The 19059-nt window shown below is 42.9% G+C and overlaps 3 protein-coding genes across 4 annotated transcripts; all 3 read left to right on the top strand.

The window, feature by feature from the left end:
- Positions 1-285: 285 nt before the first annotated feature.
- On the top strand, positions 286-6731 carry LOC113576853 (zinc finger protein 287-like). The gene is made up of 5 exons (XM_035533567.1): positions 286-773; positions 1022-1717; positions 2804-2897; positions 4902-5101; positions 5253-6731. The coding sequence occupies exons 1-5, from the start codon at positions 584-586 to the stop codon at positions 6146-6148; spliced, it is 2076 nt and encodes a 691-aa protein (XP_035389460.1). The 5' UTR covers positions 286-583; the 3' UTR covers positions 6149-6731.
- A 1598-nt stretch (positions 6732-8329) lies between these two features.
- LOC113576873 (sesquipedalian-1-like) lies at positions 8330-10618 on the top strand. 2 transcript variants are annotated; one of them, XM_027009214.2, is made up of 4 exons: positions 8330-8529; positions 8820-8902; positions 9503-9818; positions 9975-10618. In XM_027009214.2, exons 2-4 carry the CDS (start codon positions 8822-8824, stop codon positions 10379-10381), a joined length of 804 nt encoding a protein of 267 aa, XP_026865015.2. In that variant the 5' UTR covers positions 8330-8529; positions 8820-8821; the 3' UTR covers positions 10382-10618. The 2 variants fall into 2 exon arrangements, with proteins under 2 accessions (XP_026865015.2, XP_026865014.2); XM_027009213.2 differs by having other exon boundaries at positions 8728-8902.
- A 4404-nt stretch (positions 10619-15022) lies between these two features.
- Positions 15023-19059, top strand: mylpfb (myosin light chain, phosphorylatable, fast skeletal muscle b). The gene is made up of 6 exons (XM_027009211.2): positions 15023-15128; positions 15728-15823; positions 17298-17478; positions 17779-17857; positions 17974-18022; positions 18139-19059. The coding sequence occupies exons 1-6, from the start codon at positions 15126-15128 to the stop codon at positions 18238-18240; spliced, it is 510 nt and encodes a 169-aa protein (XP_026865012.1). The 5' UTR covers positions 15023-15125; the 3' UTR covers positions 18241-19059.

Here is a 19059-nt window from a genome sequence, read left to right as displayed (position 1 = left end):
AACAATATTTGATCTCACTGTCTTCTGTAGTAATAGTTTGTGTTCATATCAGAAATGTTTTTTAAATGTTTTTACATTTTTCATTCATTTCTCTAACTCAAAGTAGCATGTGGTCATAGATAAAATCGATAGTGTTTCACAATTAATTACCTTAATTATCTGTATAATTTCATGAGAGACGTAACTTCAGCTATTACTTAATACGCATAAAATTCATTTAGAGGTTGGCAGTAATATGATGTCTTAACTTTTATTATGACATATTTTAATCCGTCCTCCCAACCGGAAGTGAACCGTTTTGGGTTGTTGTCAACAGCGGGTTTTGCTGTCGAAAAGGTGTTAGTGGTGACATTTTTCGTGATTAATAAATATAATTATATTTCTTCTCAAAATAGCCTACGAGTCAGCTAATATCTGTTCGTTTTTTGGCACTGCCAATACCAAGGCAGCATAATTAAATCTCTAGCTAACATCCTCACATCCAGCTAGCTAGCTAGCTAGCTAGCTAAAGAAATCATAAACGTTACCTTCGTGGTGCACACGATTAAGTATACAGAAGAGAAGAAAGAAGATCGTTTACAGGATGTCAAAAGTTGAACGCTTAAGTGACCGGGTAACAAAGTTACTGACTGTGGCGGTACACGAGGTGCTTGAGGTTGTGAGAGAGACGGTGTCCGAATATCAGGAGAAAACTGCGCAGACACAGAGAGAAAACGAGAGACTACGGAGGAGAGTTCAAGAGCTGCAGGACCAGCTGGACAAAGACAGCACAAGTATATTGTTTAGTTTATGCTTAATTATTCAATCTAAATCTAAATTAGGTCAAATTATTGCTTTTCTTCGACCGCTGACATTTGAACGTAGCTTTATGTAGATAGATAGCTATCTAACTATCTTTTTTGAGTTTTTTTTTTTTATTCTACTGTTTTAAGAGAGATCTTCACTTTTGCCTTGTGCTCTGCCTACCTTTTTTCTATGTCTCACTGCTGCTTTTCCAATCTTTCTCCCAATGACCTTCTAGTTGTCCAGATTACTGCATCCTCTGAGCAGGAGGGCCCGTCGGTTTTCAGTCAGCAGCTGAATGCAGTAGTGGAGGATAATCTGGCCCTCAAGCAGGAGCCCCCAGCTGATGTCCATGAGACTCCCTGTCCTTCTTACATAAAAACTGAGATGGAGCGCTCAGAATATCCCGTTGTAGACGAGGCCGTGCTGCAAACGGACTTCTTCTCCTGCGCGGATTCCAACTTTCAAATCACTCGGAGTGAGGTCCGCCCGGAGCTTGTCGCAGCCGGGCCGGAATTCCCCGTCACACCCCCATGTGTGAACGCAGAAGCGCTCAACGCCTTTGTGGAGCGGTTCCCATACGAGGAGGAGCCTGCTTCGGCGCCGGTGCTGGATGCCTGGAGACAGCGAGTAAACCAGCAGGGGCGGGAGGAGCGGCACGGCTGCCTGCTATGCGGGAAGACGTTCAGCCGCGTGGGTAACCTGCGCATCCACCAGCGCTGTCACACCGGGGAGAAGCCGTACGGCTGCCTGCACTGTGGACGTCGCTTCAGCCACAGCGGGAACCTCCAGAAACACAAGCGGGTTCACACGGGGGAAAGACCGTACCGCTGTCCCCAGTGCAGCAAGAGCTTCTGCCAGTCCAGCCACCTGAAGAAACATCAGATGATCCACACGGGCAGACATGTGACCACAGGGAGGAGAGAGATGGAACTCTGAAGGAATGTTTTGCTGGCGTTAAACTTTGCTTGGGTTTTTCCTTGCATTTCTGTCACTGCGCATTAAGATCAAGATTTACTTTTGTATCTAAAAGGCAGTGGTGGTGACATTTCACTAACAAAGTTGTGTGTCAAAGTTTTATTCTATTTGGTTTGAGCCTGCAGCAGTGACTCCACAATGTCTGTGTAAAAAAATCTCTTATTAATGCATTCACTGAACAAATGTATTAAAAACTAAAAGCCTTTTATTTTGATTAGTTAATTCTATAAATGTGCATTCTATCAAGTTTAATTCTTAGAAATGGCCTATTGTCTTATTTATAAACCAAAAAATAAAATTACATTCTGTACTGTCTGCCTATGGTGCTAATACTTAAAGAAGGTATAAAGTAAGTAATAACAGCAACAATCGTAGTGCTGTGTGTGTGTTTTTCAAAAGTACAGTAGTTTAAATTTAAAATAACAGGTTCATTGGATACCCCACCTCGCCCCCCAAAAAACCTTTATTATATTATATTTAGAGAAACCATATGAAGGTAACACTGAATAATAAAGTTATGTTGCACACAAAACTTCTAATTAATTTGAAGAAAAATATTAACACTGACATTTCCTAAAACATTCCAAAATCTGCTACTAGGAATTTTTTTGTTAAAAATACTTCCCTGGGTGTGTCAGCTGGAGCTACAAAAAAACGTGTCCCCCTCATGTTCTATGGGCGTGACGCTTCTGCGTGAAAAGGTGTGTCAGCCGTAAAGTTCTTATACGTAAAATATCTGTTAACCGGGACTTTTAATTTAAAGTACACGGTGTCACAGGAAGTAAATAAGTCCTCATAGTAGGACAGGAAAGGTGACAGCTACAGCCATAAACACAAAAAATTGGAATTAACTTGTGTTTTTTGTAGTTAGATCGTTATATTCCTCAGAATATACAAGACTAAGTTAATTTCGCAATTACTATAAACTGGCATTCTTCTCAGCTGCGAGTGTCGTTTGTTCGTTTTGTTTGTTTACTGAACCGGTCTGCCGACTGGCTGACTTTAAAGCAAACGTTAGCTAGCTCGTTAGCAGTCAGGCTGTGAACAAACAGCCACATTAGCCAAACAGGCCGGTATTACCACAGCAAACCCAGAATGTCCACTACGACACTGGAAAAGAGTCAGATATTCTCGCGGTAATGCATGTTTTATTCAGTCTACATTGTCATCTTTTAATTCAACTAATGTAGTTGTCGAGCATCGCCTTAACGTGCTGATTAATACTTGCCAGGTTGCCTTAAGTTTATTTCAACATTATATATAAGATGGCTAGTCAGCTATTAACTTATTTCATTCTAGCTAATACTTTTTTTTCTTGTATGTATATTTCGGTTATCAATCAGTCAAGCAGACAAGCACTTCACATTCGCTGTTCATGATTACAAACACATGATTTGCTGTATTTCTCAATTCTACTCATGTGCTTAAACTAGCACTAAACACGTTGGTGTTCAGTTTAATTATACTTCCATCCTCTGTAAAATTATATATATATATATATATATATATATATATATAATATATATATATACCGTTCCTTATATTTAATACTGGACGGCTTTCATATTTAATACTGGTGTGTCATGCATGTGTGTCGAGATGTAATTCTCTTATACAAATCGCAAGTGGGTATTTAAGTAATTATCAATGCTTATGGTAAAGGTGATATCTGAAGAAATGGCTTCCTCCGCTACTAGCTTGTCGATATAGGAACAGCACTCAACGTGATAGATTAGGAAATATTTCAGGTAACAGAAAGGGACAAGGTGTTGTGGATCAGAGGTGACCAGGCCGCGGGAAACATTTTGTGCCGCAGCTGATTGCGTTGCATTCGCGTGAAGAGGTCGCGCTGTTCGTGTCCCGCGCAATTTTAGAATTTTAAACATGTTTTAACGTTTGTATTTTGGTTATTTGCTTTCTGAGACTTTGACTTCTTAGTTCATTAACATCAAAATATATTGTTTTTGACTGTGTAGATGTTTTTGATGACGTGTTTCTTTAGTAAGAGAGAAACCATGCATGCATCTTTCCTGTCATCCTATGTCATAATAAATAAAATGAACAAAATTTAAGTACTTTTACACTTTTTACTTTTGTAAATGTTAGATGTCTTGTTACCTGTACATATATACCTAAACATTATTGTATACACTTTCCTTTGGAAATTGCTTTAATATGTTAACTCACATAAAAGCTCAACACTTATAGAATTAATACAGCTGTTAGGTTGCATTGCCTCTATTTTTGCCCAAATAAGAGCTTACTTCTACCAATGGTGCCCCAGGGGTCTGACCCTCAAACTCCTTGATTATCATTCTCACCTACTATTACAAACAGACCCTGCAGCCTTTTTGAGGTTAAATGCTAATAAATTAGATTCATAGTTCCAGCTTCATGGGCAAACACACATGTTGGCTTTGATGTTTAGAAGTTTCACCTTTAGGTCACTCAGCCCTGTTGACCGTGTGCAGTTGCAGTGTTGAGATGCAGGTTTGTTAACCAAGGCTCTCAGTAGCAGGAAATGTGAAATGATAGCCATGTGGCTTGGTGGTTCGAGATCAGGATGTGAAAGGCTATGGTGGTTGTGGAGTGAGTGTGTCAGCTCTAGAGTTTAATGCTCCTTGTCTTGGATAAAAGAGATATCAAAGCACTTGTGCTGAATAATCACCCCCTCAGAGTTCCACTATACAGTTTCTCATTTGCAGCCAGGACTTTTAATACTGAAATGTAGGCTGGTTTATTGGGTGTTGATGTCGTTTTCCGCCTCTATTCCAAATCACTCATTTCTATTACTGCTAGAACTGCCATGCACAAGTCTCTATTGTAAGGAACATGAAGTAATGGATTTTGAGTGGAAGACCCTTTTAACCAGTTCATTCCTTAATAGAAGAGAACTGTTACAAACACTTAAAAGCTTCATAGCAAGCTCATCATGGCTTTGATGTAACAGGCTTGACCATTGATTTAGTGAGTTTAAGTAGAAAAGGAACAACTTGAGTAAATAGGTGAATTTGCTAAGCAACGTATTTAAGCTCATGAAAATAAATCCCACAAGCAAAGACTTTTTGTGTGTGTGCACTTCGTGTGCATGTACCTGCGTTTACATTTACCCCCCCCCCCCCCCCCCCCCCCCCCCGCAGGAGCAGCAGTGTGTCCAAGCTGGAGCGTCTGAATGCACGGGTGGGACGGCTCCTGGCGGCTGCTGTACGGGAGGTGCTGGAGGCGGTGAGGGAGACGGTGGGGGAATACCAGGAGAGGACGGCTCGGACGCAGCGTGAGAACGAGAGGCTGCGACTCAGACTGAGCGACGCGCTGGAGGCTCTGCAGAAGGAGCGAGAAGGCGAGTGATGCCCCCCCCCCCCCCCCCCAGCGTATGCATAAAAACCACAGGCTTCGTCACAAACCTGTACAATCTGTAAAATCAATATGCTTATTATGTTGTAAAGCGTGTAAACCTGATGTCATTTTCTTCCCAACTTATGCTTTTGCAGCGTCCAGACAAGCCTCCCTGTCAGATGACTGCTTCTCTGCTCCTCAATCTGGCCAGATGCCTGATTCCCTCGATGTCCCCCACTTGGGGCCAGACTCCAGTCCTCCGTGGGGCAAAGATCAGGCGGTTAAAGTGGAAGACAGCCTCCGGGAGTCGAGTCAAGGTGCGGAACCGGAGACGGAGGTGTGTGATGTGAAAGTGGCGCTGACGCTAGCAGACGCGTGTGGCGGGAGAACGGAGCAGGATGATGATGATGATGATGAGGTGGCTCTGGATGGCACCACCAAAAGGGCCCAGTGTGGCTCGGACGGCCTGCCTGGGGACCACGCCTCCAGCTCCGGAGTATCGCACGTCAAGACTGAGCCCGCTAGCACCGACTGCTCCACCGCACAGCCGCGCAACTGCCTGGGTGGCTTTGAGGCGGTCAGGGACCGGAGTGTGTCATCAGCCAGGCACATGGCATTGACCGCAGACTCGTGTGGGCCTCCCCTTGCCCGCTCCACTCCCTGCTCGCTAGTGAGGCGCATGGGGAGCGGGAGAGCTATGAGGCCGGCCGTGGAGGTGCGGTCCCGCCCCCTGGGGCCCCAGGGCGAGGGAAGCCACGTGTGTCAGGCATGCGGGAAGACGTTCAGCCGCGTGGGGAACCTGCGCACCCACCAGCGCTGCCACACCGGGGAGAGGCCGTACCGCTGCCTGGTGTGCGGTCGCGGTTTCAGCCAGGCTGGCGACCTGAAGAAGCACAAGCGTGTGCACACGGGGGAAAAGCCCTACTACTGCATCCAGTGTGGCAAGAGCTTCAGCCGTGGGGAGAACCTGAAACGACATCAGAAAATCCACATAGGGGAGCTCTTACGTCGCCAGCATGCATGGAGAGACAATCATGGTTTAACCACCTGAACAGGGAGTTTTAGATGATGTGATCCGTAACCTTGGCTGCGAGATGGTGTACACATACACTGGCAAACACAGGCTAATTTGCACTTGCATTTCAGGGTGGTGCTTATTAATGTTGTAGTATGACGTTTGAAGCAGGTCACTCTGAATGTTTTTGCTTTGTTTCAAAACTTGCCTTTTCCTCGTTTGATATGTGGATTTTCCCAAAAGAGGCTATTATAGTATCTACCTGTGCTAAATCCAAAAGTCATGGGTTTTCTAATAAAAGAACTTTCCAAAAAAAAGTATAGGTAGAAGTTGTGAAATGAACTTGATGTTTTAATTGAGCTCTTTTATGTTCTTACAGTTTCTGAACTGCTAAAACACTTAGTTGACATTTTTGTTTAGAAAATGTGCTGTCAAAACAATTTTATCAAATCAGTCACACAGAAAAAAACCCACTGTGGTTAGACACAATTTGCAAATCTGAATCACCCATTTTACAAAACATTAAACATATTCTTGTTAAAAAAAAAACTCATGTAGCAGTGTGTTTAATGCAGAATCAATCAAACAGGCCCCAAAAGTCTCTAACAGTATCTAACACACTGTCATTGTTAACACACCACTACTCAAAATTGAGCACTTGTGTCAAATCAGTGATGTATTGAACCCAATCAGTAAAGAGGATTTACAGTAAAGCCAGGTCAAATACAAATGGCATGTGTGATTTCCACAGTGGAGGACAGAAGAGGAAGAGGAGTGTGAGTTGGAGGAGATGGATGAGGTGGAGGATAACAAGGAAGACCAAGAGCAAAGACCCATAAGCTCAGATGAAATCAGAGCACCAATCATAGACCATGTTCTGGTTCATGGAGTGAGTATGAAGGAAACAGGACTAAATGTTCAACCTAATTTAAGCAAGATCTCAGTGGCCTCCATAAGCAGGACATTCAGAGAAGAAAACAGGTAAAATTACTGTAATCTCTGGATACTGAATGTTATACAGTATTCAGGAGGAAGTCTCAGTAGGTCACCACAACTCGAACATGGACAGGAAAAAAAAAAAACTTCTTACAGTACTACACTTTGTCTGAATTACACAGTATTAGGAAAAACATTCCAATAAAGTACTACAGTATGTACACTTCTACCAATGTGATCTTTTGTAGAACGGAAAGACTGCCACGTGAGGGTGGAAGGACATGTATATTCTCACAACAGGAGACTACACATTGTTATGGTCTGTCAAAATAATGCAGTTCTACTTCGTGAAATACAGAAGTGAGTTACTGAAGGCTGTGTGAATTCTGAAGGAATCAAAAGTCTTCACAATTGACTGTGCCCTGCAATGAAACCTGATAAGTATGAAACAAGCCTACAGAGTACCATTTCATAACAAACTCATAGAGTATCAAACTCACAGAGTATCATTTTAGAGAGATTCAGAAAGAGTGATGGAGCAATGATGTCAGTAAGTGCAAGTAAGTGAACATCTACAGTGAATCTACACTTCTATACTACATACATTTGTACTATATAATATGTAAAGCAGCACATGTATACAGAAAAAGGAAGCCTGGCATGCAATGTCGTTTACAAAACTAATGTTAATCCATTTTCCCTGTTTATGGAGAAGGTTTGAACTGGTCTCCATGATTGCATCATCTTGGATGAAGCTGGGCACAATCTCATGAAGAGAAGGAGAAGTTGCAACATCACTTGGTCAATGTACCAATGTGCCATTCTCCACTGCCATGTGACACTGACCCTCGCATAACATTTCTGGATGGCCTACGGGATGCTTGGTTTAGACATGGACAGAGGTCGTGAGGAGCCCGAGCATCCCGTGTATGCTGCAATTTGGACAATGTGAACTTTCACCGTGGTCCAAGAATTTGTGAATGGTTTACCAGTAACCTGCGTTTTATAAATGTATACCTCCCACCATACTCTCCCTTCCTTAATCCTACTGAGCAACTTTTCTCAGCATGGCGGACCAAACCTTATTTACTTATTATATACTTTTTATGCGTGCGGACACACTGCGGTGCTGATGAGAGACGAGATAAAGCCCGGTCCCTCAGGGTACTCACAGGCTGCATCACTGTCATCTGCGGTTGTGTTAACCTGTTTTGAATGCCGCACGTAACCTTTAGCTGTAGACTTTGCACTGCACTGGTGGGCGCTCACCTCGTTACCAGGAAGTGAGCACCTGCCGAGTTAACAGCCCGTCGGGTGCAATGCCAACACGACCGACTGCAAGAAACTGCGCTGACGTGAAGGCGATTTGTTTGTTGGCTGCACAGCTCCGACCCCAGTTGTAAATACGATTAGGTTTTTGCGGAAGTGAAGAGTCTGAAAATGCTGTGTTGAATTTCTTCGTCGGAGTTAGACCCTTTTTGGTAAGTAGCGGTACATTAGCGTAAAATGCTTTCAAGCATATCGTCAAAAAAGTTATATCTTTTTTTTTTAAATTGTTTTAAAATTAGAACTATTGATAAAAAATGGCCACGTTTCAACTTATGCACAATTACTGTCGTCAGCCATGGCGGTGTGTAAACTGAAACCTAAACAAGCAGGATGTTTGTTTTTATAAATAGTTTTGGAACGTTACCAAACGTAAACACACGCGAATCTTTTGTCCGCGTGCTCCTGTTTGGGTGTGTGTCAACGGGTCTCGGGCATGGCGCAGAAATGAAGATTCATGGGAAAATCCTGAGCCACTATCTGTTCTGCAAAACTCCTGCGGACAAGGAGGGGTACCTGTACAAGAAGGTTGGTTTCATTTGCGTGTTAATTTATTTAAAACACACACACACACACACAAAACAAAACCTAAAGCACGTTCGTAAATCGCTCTGGACAAGCTCCACTTTTAACAGTAAAAGTGAACATAAAAGGCAACATTGGTTTAACCACGAGAACCGTTGTCTAATCTGTCTTAACTCCCCAGCCCACGGACTTAATGCACATATGTTTGGATATATTCTGCATTTTGGGAATTTGTTAGTACATTGTGTTGTCTAAATCGTTCACTCCTGCCCAATTTCAAATGGAAAGATTTGGTTTAAACAGCAATACTTAAAATTGCAACTTAAATTAAAACTCACTTAAATTATTTTTTTCTGTATGTTACTGTATTTTAGCAGTAAGTGGTATGAGACTTTTACCTATGTGCATTTTACCTATGTATTTATAACATCATGCAGGCTATATATTGTTCTGTGAGATATGCCCTACAAAAATGGAGGACTGTGAAACCTTCATGAATCCAGTACTTTCTCTTAAGTAAACGTTGAGAACAGCCTTGTGTGTGTATGCAGCAGAAAACTCAAACGTGTTGTGTTGCGTCTCTTCATGTTGACCTGGTCACAGGGCGAAGTGAACACCTCCTACCAGAAGCGCTGGTTCACCCTCCGTGGGAACCTTCTGTTCTACCGAGACCGCCCGGGTGAGCGTGTCGTGATCGGGGTTATCGTGCTGGAGGGCTGTGTGGCACAGCTTTGTGAGTCTGATGAGCAGTTCGCCTTCTCGCTGGCGTTCGGCAGCAGCAGCGCTGGTGAAAGCCTGCGCACGTACAAGTTTGCAGCGGAGAACCAGGAGAATCAGGAGGCTTGGGTGAAGGCCATCCACTCGGCCCAGCACTGCTTCCTCTCGCTGCTCCTGCAGGACTTGCGGCAGCAGTACCTCGGTAAGGCCGCCGGGGTTCTTGCCCAGATCGGCACGTGCTATCTTCGTACCTTTCGCGAGCCGTATGGAAGCTGCGCTTAGGGTGTCGTACAGACTGGGTTAGTGAGAAGTGTCTTGACTGTCCAGCCTCTTAAGTGTTGTCTTGTTCTTCTCCTAGAAGCGGCAAAAACAGCTGGAGTGGATGTGGTGGACTGCACCCCTGTGGCAGTGCGAGGCATGTCTCATCCTCCAATGTCCTGCTTGGGTTCAGCATCTATGTTCTACTTGCAGCCTGGAGTGACAGTACCAGGAGCACCTAGCAACAGACAGCTGACACAATCTCTGGCCCAAAGCACTAGGCCAATTGGTAAACGGTCCCCTAAACCCTGGCCCAAATGGCACGCTAACATCCCAGCTGTGGAGGGCTATACCCCACCCCTTGGGGAGTGGTCAGAGCCCATGAAGGACTTCTGCCAGATGCATGAGAACTTTGGAAAGGAGGTGAGACAGTTGATGGCTGACTGGAAGAAGAGGGCAGAGACCAAGATGGCTTTGTCTGAGGAAGACTTGATTAATTTGGGCTAAAGACATAAAGCTAAACTAGTTAACATTACTCTCGTAATTGTGGCTGGTCTTTTATTTTAACATGAAAATGTTGGAGCAATATTGAAATTCCAGTGGCGAGAACATTAAATATATTTTAATTTGAATGTATGTTGTATGTAATATAAAGGAGATCATAGACATAAATATTTAATATCTCGGTGTGAATGAATTCAATGAAGCACAGGGCTCAAATTTATTAAACTGTTTCTATGGAAACCTTGTGTACTTAATTACAATTTTGAATTTGCATAAGTATGTGTATGTGTGAGTGCCATAGTCATAGATGCAGCAATCCCAAGAGAAAGCAACATCAGGAACAAGGAACACAAAGCTTGAGAAATACCAATGGCTGAGAGAAGAGCTGGAAAAGATGTGGAAGGTGAAGGCAACAGTGGTTCCCATGGTAATGGGAACACTAGGGGCTGTGAGCCCCAAACTGGGAGAATGTGTCCAGCAGATCCCAGGAACATCATCTAAGATCTTAGTCCAGAAGAGTGCAGTTGTCCGAACAGCTAAGATTCTACGCAGGACTCACAAGCTCCCAGGTCTCTGGAGAAGACTCGAGCTTGCAGAAACAAGACTGCCTGGGGGAAGGCAAATGGGGAATATTTTTATATAAACATGATGTTTTGGACAGGTCCTTCATTAGCTGTGCAAAAAAGTGCTTCTGAAGTTCTAGAGGGAGGAATCAGTTTATATTAGAAAAAATAGATGTTTAGATAACATTGTTTAGAACCATGTGGTTCTAAAGTTCCGAGATTGTAGTTCAGTTTTTTTGAGTTTCCTAACTTCTTAGAGGCCGTAGTAACAATTGGCAATGCAAACATTATATGTCGTTAATACAAAGTCGATTAGAATTAAAATTCCTTGCTACTGGAAACGACAACCCCTTAATTTTGATTGTTCAAAAGTGTTCAACAAAATGATCAGCAAGGCCTCTTCTCTTGGTTTCTCCAGTGTAAAATTGATTACACCTCTTGTAAGTAATACAGCAGACAACTGCTGCAAGCAATGCATGAGGATGAATGGGTCACAATTATTCCTTTGATGCTAGTTATTTTATTGGCTGAATTTATATGTAACACATCTAGAGCAGGTGCAGACTACATTACCAGAGCCATTATTTGAATGATCATTCACTCTCGACGAGATTGTCTTTGATGTTTTTGTCTCGTTGGTAGGAGATTTAGTGAAGGATCATGTGGTCTCTGCATCATCCTGAAGGATCCTGGATGGTTTATAATATTAGCTAGTTTTATTTGTAGGATGATGAGCATGCACCAAAGGAATTCTCAATGTCTTAACAGCAGATTGTTTATAGATCAGTGTTTATAGGTCATTTTTTAAACAGGTAAAACACAAGGAACAGTATCATCTATGGAAATTACCATTATGAAAATATTCACATATCTCTGTACCTTACTGGAGGAAGTCTTCATTCTCACTACAAATGCACTTAAGTCTTAGTAGCTGTGAGTAAGGGATGTACTTTTTACAGGTTTTGGAATGTGAAGAATTACACTGCCAATAAGAATGAGAGTCTGTAGATTTATAATAGATTTAAACCACAATTTTCAGACTTAACTGAAACGTCCTCCTGCCAGGATGTGCTATACTCCATGCCTATTCCAGAGCAAGGAGGAACTTGTAGAAGGAAGAAATTAACAGTTGGAGCTCGTCAAATGCACACATAGCATGTCTTCAAAATCTCCTCAACTTATTTCAGAAATACCAAGGGTACAGGTCACAAAAATGTTTCTCAACAAATCCAACAAAGAAGTTTGCATAGGATTGTCCCATTTTAGTACACATATTAACTCCTCATTTTTATGAAATTGATAGCTCTCAATGTTCATCAGGGCAATGTATAATCTTTATGTATAAACTGTTAATATCCATTGAAAAAAGTAGGGAGTTGGTAGGTAGTGTTTGGTCTTTCAGGCATTCAAGGATTTGTAGAAAATGTGAAGTCTTTAGCATATGTAGGTAAGGGCTGAACCTTTGGTTAAAAATGTCATCCAGAAACTGGGGGATAATTTCCTTTGGACAAGAACAAGCTGATGTGATGGGACATGCAGGATTATTGACCTCATGAATTTTAGGGAGACGATAGAAACGACTACAGCGCAGATTATCTACAATGAGATTTCATGCAGACTCAGGGAGGTGTCCTGCTGGAATGGTAAGATTGATAGTGGATTGAAGGGGGTACTGTAACTGTGGAGTGATGTCAGAGGTTTTCTGTCTATAAAAACTAGTATCAGAAAGCTGTGTGATTTCTTCATTCTTGTAAAGTTTCTTCCACAAACAACAACAGGCCCACCCTTACCTCTTAAGAAGACTCCAGGTGAGTAAGTGCAGTGTACTGTACTAAAAGATGTAAGAGATATTCAAAATTTTAGTGAAGTACACTAGATAGATAGATAGATAGATAGATAGATAGATAGATAGATAGATAGATAGATAGATAGATAGATAGATAGATAGATAGATAGATAGATAGATAGATAGATAGATAGATAGATAGATAGATAGGTAAAAACTGCAGACAGTTAAATCTAAGAAGGGTGTAGCAGCTTCCTGAAACAGTTCGATCTGTGTTTATTTTTTTGACCGTCCGTGTCATTTGAAGAGGCTGAATTTTATTATTTCTAAAAGCTGTTGACACCCATTGTTTAACAACAACAACAACAACGTTCTGTCCAGACTGTCATTGCAGAGAGCAGCCTTCGCAGTAAAAAGGGGCTGCATGCTTACGGGGCAAAGGTCCCCGGCTCGCGGAGACACGTTTTGGGAAGAGGGGAGAGAAGTAAGCGTGAGTGAGTAAAAGGGCGCGTGCATGCATCAACACCAACACACTACATAATAGAATTGTTAATAATAATAATAATTATTATTATTATTATTATTATTATTATTAGCCTATTATAAACAATAATTTCCTAAAGTGACACGCTAAAATGATCCTCTCCAGTGGTCACGCTCGTGTGTCTCTCATCTTCTGTCGGGAGGCGTTTAGCCTGCAGCAGTGCTGATGCATGCGAGAGGAGGAAGTTCAGCGTGTGAGGAGCGATAGTGCTGCCTAATGTCCGCTTAGAATAATCGCTTTGGTCAGAAAGCTGAGAAAAGAAACAGAAAGGGCTGAGATAATTGGGGGAAGCTGAGTTATTTCAGTCTCAACAGCTGACGCTTTTTTTTTAAGTTCGCAGAATGCATGTCCTACGTATATTTCTGAGCACTTCTCTCTTCTCACCTCAGCTGTTACAAAAAACAACAAACACACAGACGTGAGAAACATATAAGCGGTAGTTCAGGCCCTTAACTGTCGCCTTGACAATGACTCAACGCTTCGGCCGCAGGGTGTCGTATCAAGGAGAAGGGGACGGAGCGCAGGAGGGCGCCGAATGCGAGAGAAAGAGCAGCGATGTTCTCCTGCCAGGATCCCGTATCACTTCTCACAACTCAGTATTTCCGTGCATACTTACCGAGCTGTGACGGATGGCTGACAGCAGACCTCTTATATGGTGCGGTGAATAGCACGGGGGCTGAGGTCTTGTGCATCTCTCTACGCTATACTGGGGCTCCTTGGATTCTGCCCCATATACAGCCTTTGTGCTGTAAAATATAACACCGCCTGATACAGTTTTGCCAATGAACCGAAAGGTTTGTTTTTATGCAGAATAGATTTTCAACGAGTAGTAGAAATAAATTAGAAAAATTAAGTAACAAAGCAAAGGGAAGTAATTTCCTTCATCAAGTAAATTTCTCATGGTCATGTTAACAGTTACATCATATTTGCTTTTTATCATTCATGAGCAACACAAAAACTCCCCATGCGTCCGAAGTCACGAGGATGATTGTTTAGGGTAAATATGGTATTTTAAAAAATCAAATAATAAGAAATAGGATTTTTAAAAGAATATAGAAGCACATGAAGCTATTTTTCTGCAATTCTCTACATTTTGATTAGAATAAGGCAACTCTAGACCCTCCCCCCCAACTACCACAAACGTGACTACAGTTCACTTATAGAAAACTACCACTGCTTTGTTGATAGCTGTTATAGCGTCATCCAAACTGCTGTCCTTTGCCAACCACTCTTAAAGTGTCATGGCTGTGTTTACATCTTGCATATCGAATATACAGTCCATTCATAACCCTACGATGACAATAACACACTGACAAATGAAGATTTTCATCACAATACCAGGACCTTCATACCAGCATGGAGCTGGTAGTAGTCCACACACATACTTTCAGGAGACATGCGGGGGTTCCACGCCTAACTGGGCTTGAAAATGGCCTTTTGTAAAGAACCTAAAGTTTATAGGAAGAGTCCTCGCTTCAAAAAATAAACTACACCAACGGAAAAGTACAATGGGATGGTGGAACTAATCACTGCATTGGATGTCATTCCTTATATGTCCACGGGCTGTACCAAACTGCAAGTCAGAATCGCCGGACTGAATTCGTCTCATTCCAAGGCACATGGATCCTATTTTTGGGGAGCGAAAGGTGACACTTGAGAGCAGGCGCACGCCTCCTCCACTCTGTTGCTTTCCCCTGCTCTGTTTCGCTGCCAAACCTGACGGAACAGCTATAGTTAGCCCGTGCTGCAGTGGTATATAAGCCTCCTAAGGGGCAACGTTTACATGTCAGTCACCACAGTTTGACGCGGGCTTCTCTCTTCTCCATCCCCAAAACTCCACACAGAGCCTGAGACATGGTGAGTGCTCCTCCAATCCTTCCCACAGTCGACTGCGCTGAGGAGTCACGGCAGTGACTGGGCTTTAAAAAAAAACAAAAAAAACCCGATGAAATACTGAAGAGGTTAAAGTAAAAATTGCTTAGTGTTAATAAAGTGTGGGGATTTTGGAAGAGCCTGTAGAGGGGTTCGGTTTGGTGTTCACAGGCGGTGTTATCGCAGCAATGTGAAAGGTCGGAAAGCAGCAGTGTAGCAACATAGTCAGCAGCTTTACTAAAGATGCTTCTTTGAAAGCAGATTGGGACCAAAATGGCTTCAGAAGCCAAGATATCATTTTCTTTGTGCCCTGCAGATAACAATAAAGTTACGTTTGTCTATTATTCTCAGGTGAGGACTGGTAACAGCAATGCCATATTGTCTTAAGAAAGATGGATTCCTGTAAGGCGTATAGTAACAGTGCCTGTTCTACAAGATAACTAGCAACTTTAACAAGTTTGGCCTAGTTTTAGGCATCCTTAATGAGCTAGAGTGACTTCGCTCCAGTTTGGTCAGCACGTCGCAGTGAAGGTGTGGTATTGATGTGGCTTATTGAAAGTCCTCTTGGCACATTTCTTTTCCAGGCACCCAAGAAGGCCAAGAGGAGACAGCAGGCAGAGGGCGGCAGCTCCAACGTGTTCTCCATGTTCGAGCAGAGCCAGATCCAGGAGTACAAGGAGGTGAGATTTTGGTGCCATGCTGATTTCTCACTTTACAGCACGTGGGCATGGCTTAGCAGGAGGTTCCACCTCTACTCCATCCGCAAGGTCACAGACTAATTTCTTAAGATCATCATTAACATACAAGGCCAAATAGCACACCAGAAACAAGCACAATTGCAGAGCAGAAAGCAAATGGAATATGTCTGTGTGAAGGGAACATATCTATATGCTGGACAAGCACACCCCATAAACTTAGGCCTCCCTCCATATACACTATACGTTTGGGGTCTGTGCCAGTCTTCCGCTGTCAGCCCGTTAACTTAAATCATAAAAACCAGTCAGATCTACAGTTATCAGAGGTGAGACGTTTTTGTCTGTTTTGACAATGTCATCAGGATAAGCTCTTAACCTTGCATCTGCTGATGCTGGCTGTGCGCCCCTTTTCCAGTGTGGTCTGACGACCCCACTGGAATGTGTTGGAATATAGCTGGGAGACACTGACGCTTCGTACTCGTTAGCAGCCTGTGACTCCAAGTGCTTTTTTGTGGATGATATTCTTTCAGAAAAGCAAGGATCAAGAGTTATCATGGTTAATGGGATTGTCCAAAGTTGAAGATCACCACATTCGTAAGAATTTTGAGAAATTTTTTTCCATGATGAACTATCTAAGCATCAGAGCCCCTCTTTGAGATCAGCTACTTGCCATGAGCAGATGTGAAACATTTTCAAAACTTTTTGTGACTTGACTTGAACTGTTTGGTAATTAAATTTTGAACCTTGGAGGGCAAGTAGAAAGTGAGAGTGTGAGGTAGGGCAGATGCATCCAAAAGGAGAACAGAAGGTTGGGGTAGGGGAGGGGCAACAGAAGGGCGAGTGAAATCAATCCCTTCTCCTTAAATGTCCCCAAAGTCTTGTCGTGAATTCCGAGACCATTTTTACACCTCAGAAGGACAAGTGCTCAGCAGCTGCCAGGTTCCCTGCCGATCCCAGCTGCCCTCTCTAGTTTCACGGGCTGTAAGACAGAGGAACGTCATGAGCGTGCACCACCAGAGGAAGATCACTTCATACTTATGTCAGCAGACTAGCATCATAATTATTCCCATGGAGGCATTTGGTGTGTCTTTGTGGTTGTGTAAAACGTACATATGTACATACTACATATCCTTTACAGGAACCAGCAGGCTGACTGAGACGTGTGACTTCCAAGGTGTTGCAGTGAACAAAAGAGTGCCGTCACACATACTTTAAGATGATTATCAAATGGTTAGCTTCATCCTGTAAGCAAACAAACTGGTCTGACCACCTCTTAATGGGAGTCCTTTATGCTAATACAGGAATGCGTTTCTAATCTTATCCTGCATCAACCTGTAACAAACAAGTACAAATGTTACAAACCCTGCGGACCACTACAGAGATGAACCGAATCAGTGAGCATAATTTGGTTTGCGTCAGCAAACGGAATGAGTCTCTGCCTCCTCTTGGAAACACGCAGGCCTTCACAATCATCGACCAGAACAGAGACGGGATTATCAGCAAGGATGATTTGAGGGATGTGCTGGCCTCCATGGGTCAGCTCAATGTGAAGAATGAGGAGCTGGAGGCCATGATCAAGGAGGCTAGCGGTCCCATCAACTTCACCGTCTTCCTCACTATGTTCGGGGAGAAGCTGAAGGGTAATGTATACTACATACTACATACTGCATGCTACGTACCACATACTACATAATGCCTACTGCATAATACGCTGTAGATCACATACATAATTCTTACTGCGTACTATACTACATACTATATACTACATAACTGGACTGTTTTGTGCATATATTTCCATTACATTACATAACAGTCTCAGATTTTCTAACATTTTCTAACATTATGTAATACATGTGTAATATATTCTAATTAACCTAATTATAGTAGTACATTTGTTATTTATGATGTTACAGATTCATAATCTCTTTTAACTGTTTAAGGTGCTGATCCCGAGGACGTCATCGTGAGTGCTTTTAAAGTCCTTGACCCAGAGGGCACTGGTTCCATCAAGAAAGAATTGTAAGTGCATTTCCTGTTTATATCTATGACCAATACAGCATGGATTCAGTTTTCAGTGGTCTGTTCATGGTGCTAATTTGGGTGAACACTGATCAAATGTGTTTGTGTCTCCCTAGTCTTGAGGAGCTTCTGACCACCCAGTGCGACAGGTTTAGTGCAGAAGAGGTGTGAGCCACCCCCACCCCTGACTTGCCCATGACAATATTGCTTTTTAGACTTAAAAAAAAATTATCTTGATGGTTTATGAGTGGTACATCTCTCTTTCTGTGATCCACCTTCAGATGAAGAATCTGTGGGCCGCCTTCCCCCCAGATGTGGCTGGCAACGTCGACTACAAGAACATCTGTTATGTCATCACACACGGAGAGGAGAAGGAGGAGTAAACTCAACCACCTGTCTGCCCTTTGACCTCTGACCTCTCACCTCTCACAGGCAACCCACCAATTTCCTTCTTGCTCCCTCCCACCACATGGCCACTGTTCCTCTCGCTAATGCAGCCAATGAAAGTCTTTCTCTCCCACTGACATCTTGAGCCAGAGGGCTGGTGGCTTCTGGGCTGTGGAGGCAATGGCATCGTTTTCAATAAAAAAAAAAAAAAAAAGTTGTGTCACCGAACTACAATCTCTCCCCATCCTCTCTCTCCCTCCCAAGTTGCTCTCTTCCTTTCCAGTACACTCTGTTTTCTTTCTTTATCTCCTCCTGTCTGGACAGTCGGCATGTGCACCACATTGGCACAGTGATTCTCCTCAGCCCCGCGTTCGGTGAGAAGCAGAGAAGCCCGTCTTGGGTGCTGTGGTGTGTGCTCTGTGACTTTTGACTTGAAACAAGTCCAGGCTCACTGAACACTGAGCAGCGCTCTGGGGAAAGAGAGGGCAGGCTGGTAAAAGAGTGGGGCTTACGTCTACAATAGAATAACACCCCTGTCTCATTTACTGCCTCTCCTTTACCCCCTTCTGGAGGTAGCGGGGGAAAACAATGACATGGAAGGCGGTCCAGGAAAGGAGAAGAGAGCGAGAGGAGTCTGAGAGAGGGGAAATGAGAAAACAAACCAAAAGAGAAGATCTTTGCTTTGCCCATCTTCTATTCCACAGTCCCATTTCTTTTGGCTTTTCTTTTACTTCCTCATGCTTCACCTTTCTGTTAAAAACACCATAACTAACAAAAAACCCAACTAAAAATAAAGAATCCTCAAGTCTTTCGTA

This window comes from Electrophorus electricus, chromosome 14 (genome assembly GCF_013358815.1).
Source record: "Electrophorus electricus isolate fEleEle1 chromosome 14, fEleEle1.pri, whole genome shotgun sequence".
In the NCBI taxonomy this organism is placed as follows: domain Eukaryota; kingdom Metazoa; phylum Chordata; class Actinopteri; order Gymnotiformes; family Gymnotidae; genus Electrophorus; species Electrophorus electricus.
The sequence above is the reverse complement of the archived record's forward strand: the minus strand, read 5'-3'. Positions and strand labels throughout refer to the sequence as shown.